General features: G+C 43.8%; 3 protein-coding genes across 3 annotated transcripts in view; all 3 read right to left on the bottom strand.

The window, feature by feature from the left end:
* The window catches only part of LOC309374807 (uncharacterized protein), a 136,174-nt gene that overhangs the window by 99,882 nt on the left and 13,306 nt on the right, over window positions 1-22,986 (bottom strand). The gene's annotated exons all lie outside the window — the stretch shown is intronic.
* LOC309373415 (DGAT1/2-independent enzyme synthesizing storage lipids-like) lies at window positions 4,528-15,448 on the bottom strand. The gene is made up of 7 exons (XM_081917616.1): window positions 14,991-15,448; window positions 14,202-14,576; window positions 11,983-12,147; window positions 10,280-10,470; window positions 9,034-9,094; window positions 7,151-7,290; window positions 4,528-4,723 (listed from the first exon to the last, which is right to left on the bottom strand). The coding sequence occupies exons 2-7, from the start codon at window positions 14,479-14,481 to the stop codon at window positions 4,619-4,621; spliced, it is 942 nt and encodes a 313-aa protein (XP_081773742.1). The 5' UTR covers window positions 14,482-14,576; window positions 14,991-15,448; the 3' UTR covers window positions 4,528-4,618.
* LOC309373411 (DGAT1/2-independent enzyme synthesizing storage lipids-like) overlaps window positions 20,601-22,986 on the bottom strand; it is a 48,663-nt gene continuing 46,277 nt past the window's right edge. Inside the window, exon 7 of the mRNA XM_081917613.1 lies at window positions 20,601-20,799. Coding sequence (XP_081773739.1) covers window positions 20,716-20,799 — 84 coding nt within the window. The 3' untranslated portion in view covers window positions 20,601-20,715. The remainder of the gene's footprint in view (window positions 20,800-22,986) is intronic.

The following is a 22,986-nucleotide window of genomic DNA, read 5'->3' as shown; positions in this document are numbered from 1 at the left end:
AGTCATATTGCACGATAACATATTGGGTCACAGAAAACCAGTTATTGACTAAGGAGTAAAGGTAGGAATTGTGGCAAGATATGCATGTTAAAGGATCATCCTGCAATACGTAAACCTTAGTAACATCTTCCATTGGACCTGCCATTTAGTTCTACAATTATTTAGTATAATTAGGTCTTTAACATTCCTTGAGACACAGCCAAATTTAAATAACAATTAGACACACAGCTGTGAGGCATTTGCGAGTTTTTTTGCGGAGAAGTTCTTTTTGCTCCGCCATGACCTCCCTGCCAATTTGAATACAATAAAGGAACTGGAGGCCCCTCAACTGTCCTCGGGCCCAGTATTGGACCACTTCGACCGGATATCCCCAGCCGATGTGGACAGACTCCTCTGAGCTGGAAAGCCCACCACCTGCCCAGCTTGTCTGGAGTTTTGGGCTGGGTTGCCATCAGTATGCTGATGACACCCAACTCTATCTGTTGATGGATGGCCATCCTGACTCGGCCCCAGACACACTGATCAGATGTTTGGATGCTGTGGCTGGATGGTTACGTGGGAGCTGGTTGAAGCTAAATCCTTCGAAAACAGAGGTCCTGTGGCTGGGATGGGACTATATGGGAGTGAGGGGGGCAACTCCCATCTCTTGCGGGGGTGCAATAAGTGCCAGCACCATCCGCTAAGAGTTTGGGTGTAATGTTCGACACCTCCCTTTCCATGGAGGTGCAGATTGCAGCTATAACAAAGGCGGCATTTTTTCATCTCCCCAAGCTAAGCAGTTGAATCCTTACCTCTCTTGCCATGACCTAGCCACTGTGATCCACGTGACAGTCACCTCCAGACTGGATTATTGTAACTCGCTCTACGTGGGGCTGCCCTTGAGACTGAGCCAGAAACTCCAGCGGGTGCAGAATGCTGTGGTGAGACTCCTTACGGGGTCCTTGCTGCGAGATCACATTCACCCGGTGCTATACCAGCTGCACTGGCTCCAGGTGGAGTACAGGATCAGGTTTAAGGTGCTGGTTTTAACCTTTAAAGCCCTATACGGCCTAGCACCCTCGAACCTACAGGACCGCATCTCCTGGTATGTCCCACAGAGATACGTACGGTCTTCAAATAAAAACATCTTGAAGGTCCCAGGCCACAGAGAGGTTTGGCTGGCCTCAACTAGAGCCAGGGCTTTTTCGGCTGTGGCTCCGATCTGGTGGAACGCTCTGTCACAAGAGACTAGGGCCCTGCGGGACTTGACATCTTTCCGCAGGGCCTGCAAGACAGAGCTGTTCCACCAGGACTTTGGGCAGGGCACAGCCTGACTCCCTCCTTCGGCAATCTTTGCGGAGCTCTGGTCCAATGGTTGCCATTGGTTTGATTTGAGTTAATTTTATAATGAATGATTTTAGAGTGTTGTGTTGTTGTGTTGTTCTGTTGTACTGTTTTATTGTTGTTAGCCGCCCTGAGCCGGGCTTCGGCTGGGGAGGGCGGGATATAAATAAAATTTATTATTATTATTATTGTTATTGTTAATTCTACAGCAGCATGTGTAGGTGGATTTCATTAACACCTACTAGGTTTGAATACTGAATCTCAAGTAATCATCCTCAGTAATCAATCCTACTCTAATAAACTTGATCAGCTACTTGTGCTCTAGCCATTGTCTAAGATCTCCAATACCATCTGTTTGATTGTTTGGTTAAATTCTGCCATGCTGATTTTTCTGCAGGCAGCTCATCAAAAAGCTTCTTCACTCGTTGCTCCTGCAGTATGCTTTGCTTTCTCAGTAGCTCCAGAAATTCCAGGAAGACATGCTTTGACATCAAAGGGTCTCCGGCTTTTGGTACATGTTCAATATTGTCAGGTGGGGGTCCAACATGCATTTGTCAGTTATGTCAGAGCAATACTGTAATCACATACACATATGGTGGTCTTAACGTTTATTTCTCAAAAAAACACACATGAAAGTGATATGAAAGTAGCCAAGACAAATGTGCCACAGAAGCCCACCAACCCTTGCAAAGGCCGAATAGGTAAAGGTTCTTTTGGCACGTGGGTGGAGGAAATAAAAAGGCACCTGTTAGGATGGGTATTGCAGAAGGCAGGAATGCCAACAAGAAGAAAACCCAGAGCCACTGATTGTACTTATGCCCCCAGTCCTCGTCTATGCTGAGTACTACAATGGCAACAGGAATTGAGGAGGAAAAAACTGCCAGGCAGTGGCATCCCCATGTCATAAGTGTGAAGGCAGACAGGAAGGCCCTGGCAGAGGGCAGATTGCCGTTTTATCAGTTTTAATTGCACAGCCTGAATTTGGCTCATCAACCCTTATGCCGCAGCTCCCACTGGCCAAATGGACCCTTTCTCCACAGTCTATCTCAACACCTGAATGTTTTAGAACGAAAGGCTTTGGACAGGGAAGCAACTAAGAAAATGAGAGATTGCAAAGGACTAGAAGGATCAATTCTCTTTTATCTTTATATCATTTTGCTGTTCCTTCCTTTCCTTGGTACAGCCTATTCAGGAGAAGCTATCTGCTTCTCCAATATGGAGGTAAGATGGTAGTGAAGGCAGCAGAAAGAATATGGGAAATAACGGCTTCAAAATTTTACAACTGGGATAAATCATTGCAACTGGGATAAATATTCAGATATATGTTTGAGGGAAGGGGGTTATTTCTTTGTAATCCAATAGCTGAGGGTTTTGTGGGGGAACGAACCAGTGTATTGCATGACTTCTACTTCTCTGGAGGTAGAGGGAGAGTGGGGAAGATAGTGGCAAGGTGGGTGTGATTAAAACACATCAATGGAGCCACTCCACTGATCCTGCTTGTTTGTTTATACCATGCTGACCTCGCTTCCAACTTGCCTTTCCCCCTCTACCTCCTGTTAAGCAGCAGCAATGTGACCAGTCAGAGGTCAGGTGAGCAGCAGTGCCCCTTCACACTCTGAAACTGCTGTAACCAATCATGGTGCAATGCAGTGGCATGTAAGAAAATGTCTCCTGCAGTTGCTATGCCTCCTTAATTGCTAGGTACACCCACACCTCCAACTATGCTGGCGTGGTTTTGAAATGGGCTGGAACACCCCACTAAGGTGATATCCACCCTGCATTGTTGAAACTCTCACTATGTGGGCCGTGAGAACTTCAATGAATGATACTATCAGAATGACAAGAATGGAGCCACTTCTGAATGAATACCACACAAAAATTGCAACAAGTATGATTGATTTTCCGATACTGTGACCAAATATTTACTGTATTTTTCGCTCCATAAGATGTACCTGACCTTAAGAGGGACCTAGTTTTTAGAGGAGGAAAGAAAGTAGAAATATATTATGCACAGAGTGTGTAAGCGGATCTCGATTTTCTTGCTTTAAAGCAAGCAGAGCAAGAGCTGCTTACATGGCTTCTGTCCCGCTTTGCGCAGCTCTCACTGTGCTTGCTCATCCCTTCAGAGGCATCCCTCAGCTCGCGACTGCAGCCTCAGCCGAGGGATCCCTCTGGCGTCCAGTGCTTTCGCTCCATTAAACGCGCAGACATTTCCCCTTACTTTTTAGGAGTAAAAAGTGCTTGTTATGGAGCGATAAATATGATATTTCCATGGCACAATCTATGTCCATGGCACCATGCAAATGACCATAATTCTGTGAGGCGTCATCAAGAATATGTACCTCCGAGCTCTATAGTTACACACCCAGTGATTTTCAGATCTAAAGCTTGGCCTTTGTTCACAGGGCCATACATCATCTTCAGAAACAAATGCCCAACAAATTCTTGAATCCTGATCAGTCTACTCTGGTATTCATAACTGAGACTATGGAAGAAAGAAATCAGCTAAGATGGGAACATGAGTCTTTCAGGAGCTGAAAGATAAAGGAGATAGTGTGTGTGTGTGTGTGTGTAATAGCCTGGTTGCAGCAGTCACTCTGGGCAGCTTAGAACATAAAAAACACAGCAACACATCATCAGTTAAAAACTTTCTGATGCAGGGTTGCCTTCAGATGTCTTCAGAAAATTGTGTAGTTGTTTATCTATTTGACATCTGATAAGAGGGTGTTCAACAGGGGGGGGCGGTGCAAATGTGGGGCGGGCACCAGATCCAGATTCATAGGTGAGTTGGCTGTTTTTGGTAGATCAGTCCCTTTTTTCACCAATTCCAGCTGTATTTTTGTTTTCTCTACTTTTCTTGCTATAAGTTTAAATGATTTGCATTACAGGGCTCAAATCTTGGAGCCCCCTTTTATAAACAAAAAAGAAGTACCACTGTTTTAATACACGTAATTTATAGACATTACTCTTTCACATGTAATATTATTTCATGTTTAGTTAAACACTCGCCTTCCTGTTATACTCTTCCATTCTGCCTCTACTAGTGCAAGTTCCACCAAAAGGGGAATTCTGGGTGTATTGCAGGATAGGGCAGAAAAGCACTTGTACGTCTTCAAAAACGTAGGACCTTCTGCACACAAAGCAGGTGCTGAGCTACTGAGCTAGGGACCCTTCCAAATAATTCATATACAATCCAGCAAAATACTGTGTATATCAACTTAGCTTTAATAACATAATTATTAATGCTTCCTGTTACAGACACCTTCTCATGAACACTGCAACTATTTTATATGGACTAGTTAGCTTTGTAATGGTTATCAAATCGTTCTGAAAGAGCTCTTAATATATTTCCTGGCCTTTTTTGGTGTTTATCCCGAAGATTTTCAAGTGCAATCTTCGCCTGTTGAAAGAAAACCAGAGAAATACATTGTGTTATAGGAATAGATTGCAAAATAGGTATTCACATTTATTAATATCTGTGAGGAAAAAGCTAAAGGGATCAGAACCAGAGGCAACCCATTTATTCCAGCTATAGAAGCACAATATGTGACTTCTTTCTGGGATACGCAACTGACTTTGTATACTCAGGTATGCTGCATGAGAGTCCTTGTCTCTCAACCCTCAAAAGTGGTTTCTTCAACATGGAGGGTTGGGCCAGAGCAGCCAGGGCGAGGAACCCACACTAGGAAACTGCTCATCTCTCAGTGAATCCAGCCCACTCTCTTTATGTTTACCAAGAGCACTGTATGAGAATGGCAGAGAAACAATCAAACATATGTGCCTTGGGCTGCTTTGTACACAGTAGGTACCTTGCATGGTTGTTACAATATAGGATAAAAGGTGCAAACCTCAGGACAACCAAGGCATAACCCCTTGCAGAAAGAAATTTCTTATCTGCCCCTTTAAACAGGCAATCAAAACCTGAAACTTGATGCAGCAAGAAAACAAGCAGAAAGTGCTTGGAGAAGGATCAGGCATACTAAACAATGTTCCAACCCTGTTCCCATCAGCCACCAGGACCCTACATGCTCCTCCCCTTAGCCCCCTCGCTTTGGGATTCAGATTCCAATGTTTTCCTGGAGGAAGGGGGGAAGTGTAACATCCCCTGCAGGAGCAGGTGGAATAAGTCATGCAATGAAATACCATACAAATGGTATCTGTGTTTGACATTGTATTCAGTGAAACGGCATCTCATATAGGAGCTTGCTGATGCATGAAATATAACAAATTACAATATATGTGTTGCAGGTTTAGAGTTGATAGCTTAGTAGTTGGTCAGGAATTATGGCACCGTTTAACAAAGCTTTATCCAATGCTCTCTTAAACACACATCAGTGTGTACATGCAACATATATCAACGTGTACAATGAATTGTCTTCCTCTTCAACCCTCTCCATATCCTACACTACAGTGGCTTGGAGGGACCTTGTCAGGCAAATTCTGGGGCACATAATGTTGGGTTGCCATATGTTTGGGAAATCACAGACTGGTCCTTCTGGGGCCATCTGGGGGGTTTCTTTTTTCAATTTTAAGGAAAGATCCAAGTTGGGGGGGTAAATTTGTGTGTGCGCTGTTTCGGGCTCCTATGTGAGTGGCTCTGGTTCTGTTTTGCGCATGTGGGCAGTTGGGGTGTGAAGAAGGCAACCGCCCCCCCCCAAAATCTCAACTTTCTGACCAATGGCCCCAAAGAAGGTCAGCTCAACAACTTTTTATGCAATTGACCAAAATTTTCATGAGGAGCAATTAGAATAAGATCTATTATTTGATTATTGATATACCGTATTTTTCGCCCTATAGGACGCACTTTTTCCCCTCCAAAAATTAAGGGGAAATGTGTGTGCATCCTATGGGGCGAATGCAGGCTTTCACTGAAGCCTGGAGAGCAAGAGGGGTCGGTGCGCACCGACCCCTCTCGCTCTCCAGGCTTCAGGAAAGCTCCGGGAGTGATAGAGAATCTGTGGGCAACTTTGCCATCGCTTTGGGACCCATTCTGGGGGCTGGGGTCGGGGGATGCTCGGGCTTCCCCAGCCCTGCAAGCTCCGAGAGCAATGGCGAAGCTGCGCACAACCTCGCCATCGCTCTGGGACCCGTTCTGGGGGCTGGGGTCGTGGGAAGCACAGGCTTTCCCCCACCCCCAGCCCCGCAAGCTCCAAGAGCGATGGCGAAGCTGTGCGCAACTTCGCCATTGCTCTCGGACTCTCCAGGCTTCGTGCAGCTCTCCGCAAGCAGTGGGAGCCCGGCGCTGGGCTCCCACGTCTTGCGAAGAGTTGCCTGCATGCCGAAGCCTGGGCACGGTGAGCTCAGCACGCCAAGGCTTCAAGCTTCGTGCAGCTCTCCTTAAGCTGTGGGAGCCCGTGCTGGGCTCCCACGGCTTGCGGAGAGCTGCCTGTTCTGGGGGCTGGTGTCCGGGGAAGCTTGGTCTTCCCCCGCCCCAGCCCCGCGCCTGGGGAAAAAATAATCCCCCCCTTTATTCCCCCCCCCAAAACTAGGTGCGCCTTATGGGCCGGTGCGTCCTATGGGGCGAAAAATACGGTAAACCTCCAGAATGTATTTTGTATGCTCAACCCTAAAATAGTGGGAAGAAGAAATCCCATTGCATGAGCAGATCTATCTTTGTACCACATAGTTTTTTCTCCATTTAATTGGTCTCAACAAGTTAAGGAGAGGGGAAATTGAGTGATGGGCACAAAAGTATATATAATGAACCCTATATCTGGTCATATAGAATGAGGAAATCAGTACGTACAATAAAATTTAGAGCTGAAAGAGAAACCAAGAGGAAAAAAAATATTCTGCTTTTAAATTTCCAAGTTTAGAGTTAACTTACTCTTTCAGCCAGCTCTACAGCTGTTATATTTGGATCATATGGGATGGGTTCTCCAACAAATGTCCTCAATTTCACTGGAAACCCTCCGTAAATGGGAAGCAACATACATCGAGTTTTGTCATACAGCCATTTTGTCAGCCCTGTGTATGAAATGGAAGAAGATTCTGAAGGAAAGCGACACCATATCAAATCTGAAATTAGTTGACATTCTCAGTGTTTCGCAATTGCAATAAATAGGAAGAGAGGAAAAGTTAAATAATATGAGTGCTTGGGAAAAGAGATACAGTGGTACCTCGGGTTATGAACATTTCAACTTACTTTTTTGGGTTACGAACGATTCTAACCTGGAAGTAATTTGTCCAAATTCTTGGAGGACTCTCCGCTGCCTGGAAGCAAACCTGGACGTCGGCGGGGCCTACAGAGCTCTCAGAGGCCTCTGCAAATGCAGGGAACCAAGCCCCGACATCCGAGGTGCCTGCAGGGCTCCACGAATGCCAGGAGCCAAGCCCTGACATCCGTGGTGCCTAGAGCGGTTCTGCACATGCCGGGAGCCAAGCCTCGATGTCCGAGGTGCCTGCAGGGCTCCACGAATGCCCTGACATCCGCGGTGCCTAGAGCGGTTCTGCAAATGCCAGGAGCCAACCCTCGACGTCCGAGGTGCCTGCAGGGCTCCGCAAATGCCAGGAGCCAAGCCCCGACATCCGCGGTGCTTAGAGCGGTTCTGCAAATGCCTAGTCCTGACATCGGCAGTGCCTGCAGGGCTCCGCAAATGGCGGGATCCAAACCCTGACATCCACTGTGGCTGCAGAGGCTCTGTGACTGAGCTCCAGCCGCAGGAGCTCTCTGAGGCCTCCACGAATGCTGGGAGCCAATCCGATTGTGATTGTGGAAGAGGACCCGGAGCCCCCTCCAAACAGTGAGTTTGGAAATAAATTTTAATTCTTTTCATCTAAAATACTGTCTTATTTATTATATAGTACAGTACATTGATTATTAGGGATCCGGGTGGCGCTGTGGGTTAAACCACAGAGCCTAAGACTTGCCGATCAGAAGATTGGCGGTTCGAATCCCCGCGATGGGGTGAGCACCCGTTGCTCGGTCCCTGCTCCTGCCAACCTAGCAGTTCAAAAGCACGTCATAGTGCAAGTAGATAAATAGGTACCGCTCCGCTGAGAAGGTAAACGGCATTTCTGTGCGCTGCTCTGGTTCGCCAGAAGCGGCTTAGTCATGCTGGCTGTGCACCGGCTCCCTCGGCCAATAAAGCGAGATGAGCACCGGAACCCCAGAGTCGGTCATGACTGGACCTAATGGTCAGGGGTCCCTTTACCTTTACATTGATTATTGCCATCATTTTATGGATCAATGGTCTCGTGAAATAGTAAGATTTGTGTTAAATTGCTGTTTTAGGGTGTGTTTTTTCATCATCTGGAACGGATAAATCCACTTTCTATTACTTTCAATGGGAAAGTCCGCTTCAGGTTAAGAATGCTTCAGGTTAAGTACAGACTTCTGGAACCAATTAAGTACTTAACCTGAGGTACCACTGTACAAGATATTCAGTCAGCTCTTATCAGCTCTTTGCAATCAGTCATAAGTTGGGTACAATAGACTACAGAATATGGTATGTTTCCTGTTCAGTTCCCCTCCATTTTAGGGTTCCTCCCACATTTATCGATTATAGCTTTCTGTTAAATCTACTAGAAAACTAAGCAAGGGCATGTTCACTCAGTACTGAGGCAGGCAGCACAGCTTTTACAGATAAGTGTACATGGAATAAAATCTATTAGTGAGTAGTAAATAGATATTCTTTTAAAAAGATCATTCTGTATTATTAAAATGTATATTGCCTGAGATCTCTTGATCCACCAAGGTATTTAACTCACTTGTCTTTCCAACGGTCCTGTATGCTTCACAAATGTTTTGTGTAAAAATAGGGATGATGGGCTAAAAAAAAAAAGATGAAACAAACATGAAAAGAAAGGTGAGATTTGGATAATTATTTTGTCCCAACCAAGCCTTAATTTTTGTTATGGACTACGAAGAATGCTTCACATCTGGGATTATAATGAGAAGCAACTCATAAATGATAATGTAATTGGCTTTAAAATTCCTGACACATCTATTCAAATCTCTCAGATGAAGAAAATTCAGAAGCTGTCCTCCAGATTTTCAGGAATTTAAGGGGGGGGGGGGTAGAAAGAGAATTTCCTGGTTTGCCCTGAGGGGGAAAGGAAGCCAGGTTCAGCCAACCGGCCACTGCTTTTTGGAGTTTGGTGGCAGCTCGTAGGCAATGAGCACCTGAAAAAGGTCTTGGGGATGACCAGGACTCTGAGGGTTCCTATGGAGGTCAAAAGCAAGTTCCCAAAGGGTCTGAGGTTCCATTTGGTGCTGGCCTAACCCGGCTGTCAAGCTGTGATCTCTGGGCTCCAATGTGTTCCAGAAGCAAGCTGCCTCGAATTTCCTACTCAGCGAGCAGCAGATTTCCCGGAAAATAAAACCAAGGAAAAGGGGATTTATTATTCAAGTGTCTTTAGCATTTGGATTTATTTGGCAAATTTCCAGGAGAACAAAAGGGGAGTCTTCTCTAGAATTGGTGACTATCCTGCATGGGAACCAGATGGCTGAAGCACTGAAGGAAACAAAGAAACTCTGCCATTGGAAATAAAAGGAAGGGGACAGGGGGATAAGAACTTTGAAAACTTTCTTTAAAAAAAAAAAAAACATTCAAACTTTTATACTCCTCCCCCCTGGATTCAATTGGCGGCAGCTATAGCATCTCAGGAACTATTGGCAGACAATTTGGCTTTAATTGAATTGAGGCAAAAAGAGATGCTTTTATGGTTTAGATCTATTGCTCAGCAATCTGGTGAAGCAATAAGGGATAAAATAATTGAGGCAATTGCAAATCTTCTTGAGACTCAAAAGCAGTAGGGATTTACGATATGTAAAGGTTTGTTTTAAAGCAGTGTTGGGAAGAGCTGTGGCACTCCAGATATCATTTGACCCCCAAACAGGTTATTTGCCATCCTCAGCTTTTTGGGATGCTGGATCAAGGATGTCAACATATTACGGTACATTTTTATCTAGGATAATCGTGAAGGCAATGCAAATTGCACAAAGATCACTCACCACTTTCGCCTCCAAAGCTGCCTGAGCAAAACCTGTGCGTTTACCCCACATTATGCAGTAATCATGACTATACAGTGCTTCTCTACCTCCACCAGGTGAAATGGCCAGTAAACGGCCTTTCTTCATCATTTCCACAATTTCAGCTTTATTGTAAGATTTCAACCCGAGCACATAATAAAACATCTGCAGCCCTGAAAAAATAATAGAAGAATGCATTTTATGTGAAACTTATTTAGGAAATAGTGTGGATACAATACAAGTGTCATTATTCCAAAGATATTGCACTATTATGGATCACAAGCATAGCTCTCTGCTAATACATTTCAACTAGGATTTCATGGAGGGGGACTTTATGCTAATTCCTCTTTTGCTCAGAGGTTCTGACAGTAGGCTTTTTTTGGAAAGCACATTGAGTGGGGTTGAGTGCTGAGGTGGCCACTTTTTAGACATGTGTTCCTCAGGTATGTAATACATTCAGGTTTGCATTATGATAAAAATACAGCTCACAGTGCCTTGCTGCACCATCCAAACCTTCAATCCCTTTAGGGTGCAGAGCTTTTGGATATAGTAGATACACACACGGGGGGGGGGGGGGAGAGATACACGCATGGCACAGAGGAGACAATGCTGATGGAAAAATGCCTCCACCAGCTGAGATTGGTACACAGATATATGGGTGGAGGTTATATGCTGCATTAATTAACCTAGTGGAAAATCTCCAAACAGCCCTCTGTGCTACTGGGTCTCTTTGGACTCCTTCCTCCAAATGACCTTTCTGTGATGTCATAGTTTCCTTGTGTGGCTGCTGTGTGCATGCAGAGGAAGATGATGTGGGGGGAGTGGCAGTGGAGGGCCATGAACACTACAGCAAGGGTGCCACATGTATTTGATTGCAGTCACATGGGGGCATAAAAGCTGTGTGTGGGAGTCCTTGATTGGCCATGTGTTTGGGTGGGGCCATGTTTTCTGGAATCTGTGTGCAACCTTGGTGATAGGTTGGACTTGCTATGAAAGCCACGGACATGTCTTTGGGGCTTCACTTGGGCTTCTGCCCTTTTCCTTAGCTGTAGCTCCCACCCCATCCCAGCTGCCACCCAGTGGTGTCTGAATACAGGGATTTTGCGCAGGTGGTTTGCTAGTGCAGATGCTCCCAAGCAGAATCCTATACTTTGCATTCTTCTTTCCAGTAAGGAATATCCCATCTTTACTAATGACTGAACTTTGTAAAACTCTTTGTACTTGAGGAAATCATCAACTTAGACACCCCAAAGCCTACGCCTTGTCCTGTTCTGGTATTAAAGTGAACAGCAATTATTACATGAGAGGTTGTAGTCATAGCATAAGAATCAGATGACACATTATCCAGATTCCTTAGTTTTTAGATCTCTGGGGAAGAATGTAGACAGAAAAGCACGGCATTTCTTCATGGAGACCATTTCTGCTGACTCAGTTGTGAATTGGAAATAATTATTCATCCTGCATTTTCTCTTTTACTAGCAAAGACTTGGTGCAAAGGTACCTTCATCTGCACTAACGAAACTATTTCACCTGTTGCTGCTATTTTATTTATCAGTTGTTTTTACCTGCTTTCCTGATGTACAGTTTTATATTTTATAGCATTGTTTCATAGCTTATAGCATTGTTTTATGTCATATTTTACATGTTTTATGTAAAAAAGCATGATTTAAATTTAAATAATTTACCTGGTATCCAATACGCGACATGATGCATTAATGAAAAGCATGCTCTCTCCGTCTCTAAAAAATATCTAGCCGCAAATAAGATATAGCCGAGAGACATAACTCCATGATGATAAATAATAATCCCTGGTCCATTAGGGATATGTTCTATACCAGTAAGTTCATAACCTGAAAATAATACAAAATGCAACAAAGAAATATTGCAACCATTACTGGAGGAAATCAGTGTGGTTCAGAAAAAAAAAATCAATTTAAGATCAGGTTAAAGCTCTGTTATATGCTTTTGAATTATGAAGCTGGAGGAGACTCTTGAGAGTCCCATGGACTGCAAGAAGATCAAACATATCCATTCTTACGGAGATCAGACCTGAGTGCTCACTGGAAGGACAGATCCTGAAGCTGAGGCTCCAATACTTTGGCCACTTCAAGAGAAAAAAAGGCTCCCTGGAAAAGTCCCTGATGTTGGGAAAGATTGAGGGCACAAGGAGAAGGAGACGACAGAGGACGAGATGGTTGGACAGTGTTTTTGAAGCTACCAGCATGAGTCTGACCGACGCGCAGGAGGCAGTGGAAGACAGGAGTGCCTGGCATGCTCTGGTCCATGGGGTCACGAGGAGTCGGACACCACTAAATGACTAAACAACAACGACAATATGCTCCAGCATTCTGGATGCTAGGTTGTCATCCACACGGATCAAGACTTTCTCTGTGGTGGTCCCTTAATGAATGAAGGGATTTCTCCTCTCGTAGAATATTCCTTCCTTGCTTCCTTTTGAGCAGGTGGAAGCATTTTTGCCCAGTCTTTGAGTGAGCTAAAACTGTGTTTTGCTGTTTTCGTCTACTTTAAGCTTTTATATAGGGTTGAGCCCTTGAGAAAGTTTAATATGTTGTTATAGTAATACTAAAGTTTTCTGAGACTTTTTTAATTTAAAGAGTAGTATCCCCCTTCTGTATAAGAGCTATCCAGGGCCTGAAGTATATTTGTTCCCCGTCCCAAAGAGCTCCAGCTTCAGGCATCTTCAGACCATTCTCTGAATCTCTTTCTACCAAGTGAGAAAGCTGCTTCCTAGACACCCCCCCTCCTTGACCATGCCCTAAGTAGCTACACGGTCTCATCCTTATGGCCCAAACTTGGTTTTAGTCGTGTATTTCTGATTTAAGTTTCAACACTTACAGTAACATGAGACCTGTGGGAAGCATTGAGAACATATAAAGAGTCCCATGGATCAGGCCAAAGGCCTCTGTATTAGACCATCCTCTTTCCCGCAGTGTCCATCTAAATAAGTAGCCATCACCACATCCTGTGCTGGCAAATTCCATAGTTTGTGTACATACAGTGGTACCTCGGGTTACAGATGCTTCAGGGTACAGACTCTGCTAACCCAGAAATAGTACCTCAGGTTAAGAACTTTGCTTCAGGATGAGAACAGAAATTTGAGGCAGCCTGCTGCAGGAGTGCATTGGAGTCCAGAGATCACAGTTTGACAGCTGGGTTAGCCTGGCAACAAATGGAACTCCAAACCCGTTGGGAACTCACTTTTGACCTCCATAGCAACTACAGTGGTACATCAGGTTAAGAGCTTAATTCATTCTGGAGGTCTGTTCTTAACCTGAAATTGTTCTTAACCTGAGGTACCACTTTAGCTAATGGGGCCTCCTGCTGCCGCCACGCTGCCATGGTGCGATTTCTGTTCTCATCCTGTAGCAAAGTTCTGTAACCTGAAGCGTCTGTAACCCGAGGTACCACTGTACATAGTTGCTAATTGTGTCTCTGTGAGGGGTAAACAACATTCTCCAGGTTTCTTTGGGAGAAGAAGCATACTTAAAATGTGGTTTATATGTATGGTGTTTATGCAGCCACCAGCTGACCCTTTCTTTTGTAATCTGTCTTATTTATTTATTTTATCATTTATTGAATTTATATACCACCCTATACCTGGAGGCCTCAGGGCGGTTCACAGAAACACCTTAGATTCATACTTCATAAAATGCTTTGTTTTTCTTATTACATAAATAAATAGCCATGCCTTTATTTTGATCCTTATGTAGCCAACCCAAACTTGTAGCTGTTGTGACTCTGAGGGGGGTTCAGAGGTCCAGTCCTGATTCACTGTGGCAACTATTGTTCCAGTGCTTCAAGCCTGAAATTCTGATCCTCAGTCCTATGAAATTATAGTGACTCATAAGAAAGAATTATCGCTATGAAAGAAACTTTCACTCACCATGCCATATCTTTCCAAATATATCTATAATATTAGCAAAAAAAATCCTTGGCTTTTTCCAAATTTTGCTCTCAGGACCAGTTTCTTGGTGCTTATTCATCTTCATGTAAACATATAGCCCAAATGAGCAAGCACAGCCAACCAAATATATATCTATCATTAATGAACAAAGCAAAATCAGAAGCTTACGAAACCACCAAGGGTGAACCACTGAGCTCAGGCATTCTTCTAAATAAGGAAAACTAATCAAGTTTTGCAGCATTTGAGTAAACCAGCTCATTGTTTCCTGATCTGAAGCACCAAGCGTATGCCAATGAAATAAATATATGAAGTGAAATTTTCTTCAGTTGTGATGCTATTTCCCCCACTGTTTACCTGGAAAACAGAAAATGCAGTACATTGGTTTGATCTGTCATCCCAGAAACATTCATGAATACATGAAAATCTCATGCTGCTTAATATTTTCCTAGTTTTCCCCACTGCAACTTGCTCTGTTGCTGTATTGTGTTTCCAAGGTCCATCATGGAGATTTACAAAATTAGAAATATATGACTTCATCATTTATCTGTTGTAAAGCAAGCTCTCTCTCTCTCTCTGCGGACCCCTGCACAGGAAGTGACAAATAGCACAACTACTAGCACATTTGCAAATGAAGCAGGGCCCAGTATGGTTGCAAATAGAATGAGAGACTTTGATGAGATTCCTGCATTGCAGGGGGTTGAATAGATGACCCTTGGAACCCTTCCAAATCTACACTTTATGATTATCTGAACAAAAACTTTTACTTACATTCCTGGTAAGCCTAAATTGCCTTTGCTTCAGTCATCTCTCTCTTGAAGCAGCAGAAGTCTTGTCTGGTGCACTTTTTCGTAGGCCAATTTCCACCCCTATGGAGACATGTCCCTTTATGTCGCTGTTTAAAGAGTCTCTGATGGGTGTGCCATCTGAATGAGGAAACGTAGAATTGTGAAAAAGAGGGAGGGCTTAGAGTGCCTGCTACTTGGAAGTTGTCGCCATTTGTAATTAAGGATAACTGATGAAATCACATCTACAATAGCAGTCATATTGCACGATAACATATTGGGTCACAGAAAATCAGTTATTGACTAAGGAGTAAAGGTAGGAATTGTGGCAAGATATGCATGTTAAAGTATCATCCTGCAATACGTAAACCTTAGTAACATGTCATGTTTACAATATTGAATCCTAGCACTGTAAAAGCTCTTCCATTGGACCTGCCATTTAGTTCTACAATTATTTAGTATAATTAGGTCTTTAACATCCCTTGAGAGACAGCCAAATTTAAATAACAATTAGACACACAGCTGTGAGGCATTTGCGAGCTTTTTTGCGGAGAAGTTCTTTTTGCTCCGCCATGACCTCCCTGCCAATTTGAATACAATAAAGGAACTGGAGGCCCCTCGACTGTCCTCGGGCCCAGTATTGGACCACTTCGACCGGATATCTCCAGCCGATGTGGACAGACTCCTCTGAGCTGGAAAGCCCACCACCTGTCCTCTTGACCCGTGCCTGTCTTGGCTGATTAGAGTGTGTCCAGACGAGGTGCGGGCCCCCCTAGGAGATATCATCAATTTGTCCATTGGCACATGGACATTCCCAGGGGTACTGAAGGAGGCAGTGGTGCGCCCGCTCTTAAAGAAAACATCATTAGATCCTTTAGATTTAACCAATTACCGCCCGGTTTCAAATCTTCCGTTCCTGGGTAAGGTGATTGAGAGAGCGGTTGCTGAACAGCTTGGTGGGTTTCTGGATGAAACATCGGCTCTGGATCCATTCCAGTCCGGCTTCCGTGCTGGTCATGAGACTGAGACGGCTCTGTTCGCCCTAACAGATGATCTCCATAGGCAGCTAGATCGAGGCAGGTCGGGGCTGCTGATTCTTCTAGACCTGTCAGCAGCCTTCGACATGGTCGATCATGAACTCCTGGACCACCGCCTTGCCGACGTGGGGGTCCAGGGCACAGTCCTTCAATGGCTGTGCTTGTTTCTCTCTGGTTGGGGACAGAGGGTGGCTCTTGGGGGGGAATAGTCATCGCGCCACTCCTTGGTGTGTGGAGTGCCTCAGGGTGCGATACTCTCCCCGATGCTTTTCAACATCTTTATGCGCCCCCTCGCCCAGCTTGTCCGGAGTTTTGGGCTGGGTTGCCATCAGTATGCTGATGACACCCAACTCTATCTGTTGATGGATGGCCATCCTGACTCGGCCCCAGACACACTGATCAGATGTTTGGATGCTGTGGCTGGATGGTTACGTGGGAGCTGGTTGAAGCTAAATCCTTCGAAAACAGAGGTCCTGTGGCTGGGATGGGACTATATGGGATTGAGGGGGGCAACTCCCATCTCTTGCGGGGGTGCAATTAGTGCCAGCACCGTCCGCTAAGAGTTTGGGTGTAATGTTCGACACCTCCCTTTCCATGGAGGTGCAGATTGCAGCTATAACAAAGGCGGCATTTTTTCATCTCCCCAAGCTAAGCGGTTGGATCCTTACCTCTCTTGCCATGACCTAGCCACTGTGATCCACGCGACAGTCACCTCCAGACTGGATTATTGTAACTCGCTCTATGTGGGGCTGCCCTTCAGACTGAGCCAGAAACTCCAGCGGGTGCAAAATGCTGCGGCGAGACTCCTTACGGGGTCCTTGCTGCGAGATCACATTCACCCGGTGCTATACCAGCTGCACTGGCTCCAGGTGGGGTACAGGGTCAGGTTTAAGGTGCTGGTATTAACCTTTAAAGCCCTATACGGCCTAGCACCCTCGAACCTACAGGACCGCCTCTCCTGGTATTTCCCACAGAGATACGTACGGTCTTCAAATAAAAACAACTTGAAGGTCCCAGGCCACAGAGAGGTTTGGCTGGCCTCAACTAGAGCCAGGGCTTTTTCGTCTGTGGCTCCGATCTGTGGAACGCTCTGTCACTAGAGACTAGGGCCCTGCGGGACTTGACATCTTTCCGCAGGGCCTGCAAGACAGAGCTGTTCCACCAGGACTTTGGGCAGGGCACAGCCTGACTCACTCCTTCGGCAATCTTTGCGGAGCTCTGGCCCAATGGTTGCCATTGGTTTGATTTGAGTTAATTTTATAATGAATGATTTTAGAGTGTTGTGTTGTTGTGTTGTTCTGTTGTACTGTTTTATTGTTGTTAGCCGCCCTGAGCCGGGCTTCGGCTGGGGAGGGCGGGATATAAATAAAATTTATTATTATTATTATTGTTAATTCTACAGCAGCATGTGTAGGTGGATTTCATTAACACCTACTAGGTTTGAATACTGAATCTCAAGTAATCATCCTCAGTAATCAATCCTACTCTAATAAACTTGATCAGCTACTTGTGCTCTAGCCATTGTCTAAGATCTCCAATACCATCTGTTTGATTGTTTGGTTAAATTCTGCCATGCTGATTTTTCTGCAGGCAGCTCATCAAAAAGCTTCTTCACTCGTTGCTCCTGCAGTATGCTTTGCTTTCTCAGTAGCTCCAGAAATTCCAGGAAGACATGCTTTGACATCAAAGGGTCTCCGGCTTTTGGTACATGTTCAATATTGTCAGGTGGGGGTCCAACATGCATTTGTCAGTTATGTCAGAGCAATACTGTAATCACATACACATATGGTGGTCTTAACGTTTATTTCTCAAAAAAACACACATGAAAGTGATATGAAAGTAGCCAAGACAAATGTGCCACAGAAGCCCACCAACCCTTGCAAAGGCTGAATAGGTAAAGGTTCTTTTGGCACGTGGGTGGAGGAAATAAAAAGGCACCTGTTAGGATGGGTAGTGCAGAAGGCAGGAATGCCAACAAGAAGAAAACCCAGAGCCACTGATTGTACTTATGCCCCAGTCATCATCTCTACTGAGTACTACAATGGCAACAGAAACTGAGGAGGAAAAAACTGCCAGGCAGTGGCATCCCCATGTCATAAGTGTGAAGGCAGACAGGAAGGCCCTGGCAGAGGGCAGATTGCCGTTTTATCAGTTTTAATTGCACAGCCTGAATTTGGCTCATCAACCCTTATGCCGCAGCTCCCACTGGCCAAATGGACCCTTTCTTCACAGTCTATCTCAACACCTGAATGTTTTAGAACGAATGGCTTTGGACAGGGAAGCAACTAAGAAAATGAGAGATTGCAAAGGACTAGAAGGATCAATTCTCTTTTATCTTTATATCATTTTGCTGTTCCTTCCTTCCCTTGGTACAGCCTATTCAGGAGAAGCTATCTGCTTCTCCAATATGGAGGTAAGATGGTAGTGAAGGCAGCAGAAAGAATATGGGAAATAACGGCTTCAAAATTTTACAACTGGGATAAATCATTACAACTGGGATAAATATTCAGATATATGATTGAGGGAAGGGGGTTATTTCTTTGTAATCCAATAGCTGAGGGTTTTGTGGGGGAACGAACCAGTGTATTGCATGACTTCTACTTATCTGGAGGTAGAGGGAGAGTGGGGAAGATAGTGGCAAGGTGGGTGTGATTAAAACACATCAATGGAGCCACTCCACTGATCCTGCTTGTTTGTTTATACCATGCTGACCAACTTGCCTTTCCCCCTCTACCTCCTGTTAAGCAGCAGCAATGTGACCAGTCAGAGGTCAGGTGAGCAGCAGTGCCCCTTCACACTCTGAAACTGCTGTAACCAATCATGGTGCAATGCAGTGACATGTAAGAAAATGTCTCCTGCAGTTGCTATGCCTCCTTAATTGCTAGGTACACCCACACCTCCAACTATGCTGGCGTGGTTTTCAAATGGGCTGGAACACCCCATTAAGGTGTTATCCACCCTGCATTGTTGAAACTCTCACTATGTGGGCAGTGAGAACTTCAATCAATGATGCTATCAGGATGACAAGAATGGAGCCACTTCTGAATGAATACCACACAAAAATTGCAACAAGTACGATTGATTTCCCATGACTGCTTAATTGGATATTTTGTATAGATATTTCTGCAGCTTCCATTATTCTAGCATCATTATTTTAGTAAAAAGAACTAATCACTTTCAGGAATTTGTCAAAAAGCAGGATAATAATCTAAATAAATTAAATAAACCATTTAAAGATTAAGAAGCATACTGTGACCAAATATTTACTGTATTTTTCGCTGCACAAGATGTACCTGACCATAAGAGGGACCTAGTTTTTAGAGGAGGAAAAAAAGTAGAAATATATTATGCACAGAGCGTGTAAGCGGATCTCGATTTTCTTGATTTAAAGCATACAAAGCAAGAGCTGCTTACATGGCTTCTGTCCCGCTTTGCGCAACTCTCACTGTGCTTGCTCATCCCTTCAGAGGCATCCCTCAGCTCGCGACTGCAGCCTCAGCCGAGGGTTCCCTCCGGCATCTAGTGCTTTCGCTCCATTAAACGCGCAGACATTTCCCCTTACTTTTTAGGAGTAAAAAAGTGCTTGTTATGGAGCGATAAATATGGTATTTCCATGGCACAATCTATGTCCATGGCACCATGCAAATGACCATAATACTGTGAGGCATCATCAAGAATATGTACCTCCCAGCTCTATAATTACACACCCAGTGATTTTCAGATCTAAAGCTTGGCCTTTGTTCACAGGGCCATACATCATCTTCAGAAACTAATGCCCAAAAATTCTTGAATCCTGATCAGTCTACTCTGGTATTCATAACTGAGACTATGGAAGAAAGAAATCAGCTAAGATGGGAACATGAGTCTTTCAGGAGCTAAAAGATAAAGGAGATAGTGTGTGTGTGTGTGTGTGTGTGTGTGTGTGTGTGTGTGTAAAAGCCTGGTTGCTGCAGTCACTCTGGGCAGCTTAGAACATAAAAAACTCAGCAACACATCATCAGTTGAAAACTTTCTGATGCAGGGTTGCCTTCAGATGTCTTCAGAAAGTTGTGTAGTTGTTTATCTATTTGACATCTGATAAGAGGGTGTTCAACAGGGGGGTGGCGGTGCAAATGTGGGGCGGGCACCAGATCCAAATTCATAGGTGAGTTGGCTATTTCCATTAGATCACTCACTTTTTTCACCAATTCCAGCTGTATTTTTGTTTTCTCTACTTTTCTTGCTATAAGTTTGAAATGATTTGCATTATAGGGCTCAAATCTTGGAGCCCCCTTTTATAAAAATAAACGAAGTGCCACTGTTTTAATACAGGTAATTTATAGACATTACTCTTTCACATGTAATATTATTTCATGTTTATTTAAACACTCGCCTTCCTGTTATACTGTTCGATTCTGCCTCTACTAGTGCAAGTTCCCCCAAAAGGGGAATACTGTGTGTATTGCAGGATAGGGCAGAAAAGCACTTGTACGCCTTCAAAAACGTAGGAGCTTCTGCACACACAGCTGAGCTACTGAGCTAGGGACCCTTCCAAATAATTCATAAACAATCCAGCACAATTCTGTGTATATCACCTTAGCTTTAATAACATAAGTATTAATGCTTCCTATTACAGACACCTTCTCATAAACGCCGCAACTATTTTATATGGACTAGTTAACTTTGTAATGCTTATCAAATCATTCTAAAAGAGCTCTTAATATATTTCCTGGCCTTTTTTTGGTGTTTATCCCGAAGATTTTCAAGTGCAATCTTCGCCTGTTGAAAGAAACCCAGAGGAATACATTGTGTTAAAGGAATAGATTGCAAAATAGGTATTCACAGTTATTAATATCTGTGAGGAAAAAGCTAAAGGGATCAGAACCAGAGGCAACCCATTTATTCCAGCTATAGAAGCACAATATGTGACTTCTTTCTGGGATACACAACTGACTTTGTAAACTGAGATGTGTTGCATGAGAGTCCTTGTCTCTCAACCCTCAAAAGTGGTTCTTCAACATGGAGGGTTGGGCCACAGCAGCCAGGGTAAAAAAAAAACAAAGATGAAACAAACATGAAAAGAAAGGTGAGGATTGGATAATTATTTTGTCCCAACCAAGCCTTAATTTTTGTTATGGACTACGAAGAATGCTTCACATCTGGGATTATAATGAGAAGCAACTCATAAATGATAATGTAATTGGCTTTAAAATTCCTGACACATCTATTCAAATCTCTCAGATGAAGAAAATTCAGAAGCTGTCCTCCAGATTTTCAGGAATTTAAGGGGGGGGGGAGAATTTCCTGGTTTGCCCTGAGGGGGAAAGGAAGCCAGGTTCAGCCAACCGGCCAGTGCTTTTTGGAGTTTGGTGGCAGCTCGTAGGCAATGAGCACCTGAAAAAGGTCTTGGGGATGACCAGGACTCTGAGGGTTCCTATGGAGGTCAAAAGCAAGTTCCCAATGGGTCTGAGGTTCCATTTGGTGCGGGCCTAACCCGGCAGTCAAGCTGCGATCTCTGGGCTCCAATGTGCAGCGAGCAGCAGATTTCCCAGAAAATAAAACCAAGGAAAAAGGGATTTATTATTCAAGTGTCTTTAGCATTTGGATTTATTTGGCGAACTTCCAGGAGAACAAAAGGGGAGTCTTCTCTAGAATTGGTGACTATCCTGCATGGGAACCAGATGGCTGAAGCACTGAAGCAAACAAAGAAAGTCTGCCATCGGAAATAAAAGGAAGGGGACAGGGGGATAAGAAATTTGAAAACTTTCTTTTTAAAGAAAAAGCATTCAAACTTTTATACTCCTCCCCCCTGCATTCAACTGGCGGCAGCTATAGCCTCTCAGGAACTATTGGCAGACAATTTGGCTTTAATTAAATTGAGGCAAAAAGAGATGGTTTTATGATTTAGATCTATTGCTCAGCAATCTGGTGAAGCAATAAGGGATAAAATAATTGAGGCAATTGCAAATCTTCTTGAGACTCAAAAGCAGGAGGTACATCAAGCTATTGATCATGCTTTTAGGGTTAAATCCCCGTATGCTAAGAAGAAAACATTTCCAGGAGATTGTTTGGTCTTTTTTTATTCTAGAAATAATCAAAGACTGAGTGCTCCAAACATATTATGAGAAGGATCTTGAAATAGATGATGACTGGCAGCATTAAGATAAATACTGCAGTGTAATATGTTTTGATGGATTCAGTAATGGAAAACTGAATAGTATAGTTTTTGTAAAATATGCAAGGATTTATGATATGTAAAATGAACTATCAAAGGAGAAGAAAGGAAGTCATTGATATCTTAAGAATGTAAAATGAGTATTTTAAATAGTAAAACAATTTTTAAAAATAAAATTATATATAAAAAAGAAAGATAAAAATAAACGCAGGTTCTCTTTTTAAATGTCACCAATTCCAGTAGGTTTATTTTAAAGCAGGGGTGGGGAGAGCTGTGGCACTCCAGATATCATTTGACCCCCAAACAGGATATTTGCCATCTCAACTTTTTCGGATGCTGGATCAAGGATGTCAACACATTACATCTTATCTAGGATAATTGTGAAGGCAATGCAAACTGCACAAAGATCACTCACCACTTTCGCCTCCAAAGCTGCCTGAGCAAAACCTGTGTGTTTACCCCACATTATGCAGTAATCATGACTATACACTGCTTCTTTACCTCCACCAGGTGAAACGCCCAGTAAACGGCCTTTCTTCATCATTTCCACAATTTCAGCTTTCTTGTAAGTTTTCAACCTGATCACATAATAAAACATCTGCAGCCCTGAAAAAATAAGCCCCAAATAGAAGAATGTATTTATGTGAAACTTATATAGGAAATAGTGTGGTACAATACAAGTGTCATTATTCCAAAGATATTGCACTAATATGGATCACAAGCATAGCTCTCTGCTAATACATTTCAACTAGGATTTCATGGAGGAGAAATTTATGCTAATTCCTCTTTTG

The sequence above is a fragment of the Podarcis melisellensis genome (assembly GCF_964234715.1).
Source record: "Podarcis melisellensis genome assembly, chromosome: 7".
NCBI lineage: Eukaryota > Metazoa > Chordata > Lepidosauria > Squamata > Lacertidae > Podarcis > Podarcis melisellensis.
This window is presented reverse-complemented; position numbering and strand designations above follow the sequence as displayed.

Bases quoted from the DNA above. Each gene is read 5' to 3' on its own strand.
- LOC309373415 (XM_081917616.1), bottom strand. From the start codon at position 14,481: ATGAGCTGGTTTACTCAAATGCTGCAAAACTTGATTAGTTTTCCTTAT. The intron at 12,148-14,201 runs GTGAGTGAAAGT...TATTATTTTCAG, and splicing joins ATTTGGAAAGATATGGCATG to GTTATGAACTTACTGGTATA. The intron at 10,471-11,982 runs GTAAATTATTTA...TTATTTTTTCAG, and splicing joins TGTCGCGTATTGGATACCAG to GGCTGCAGATGTTTTATTAT.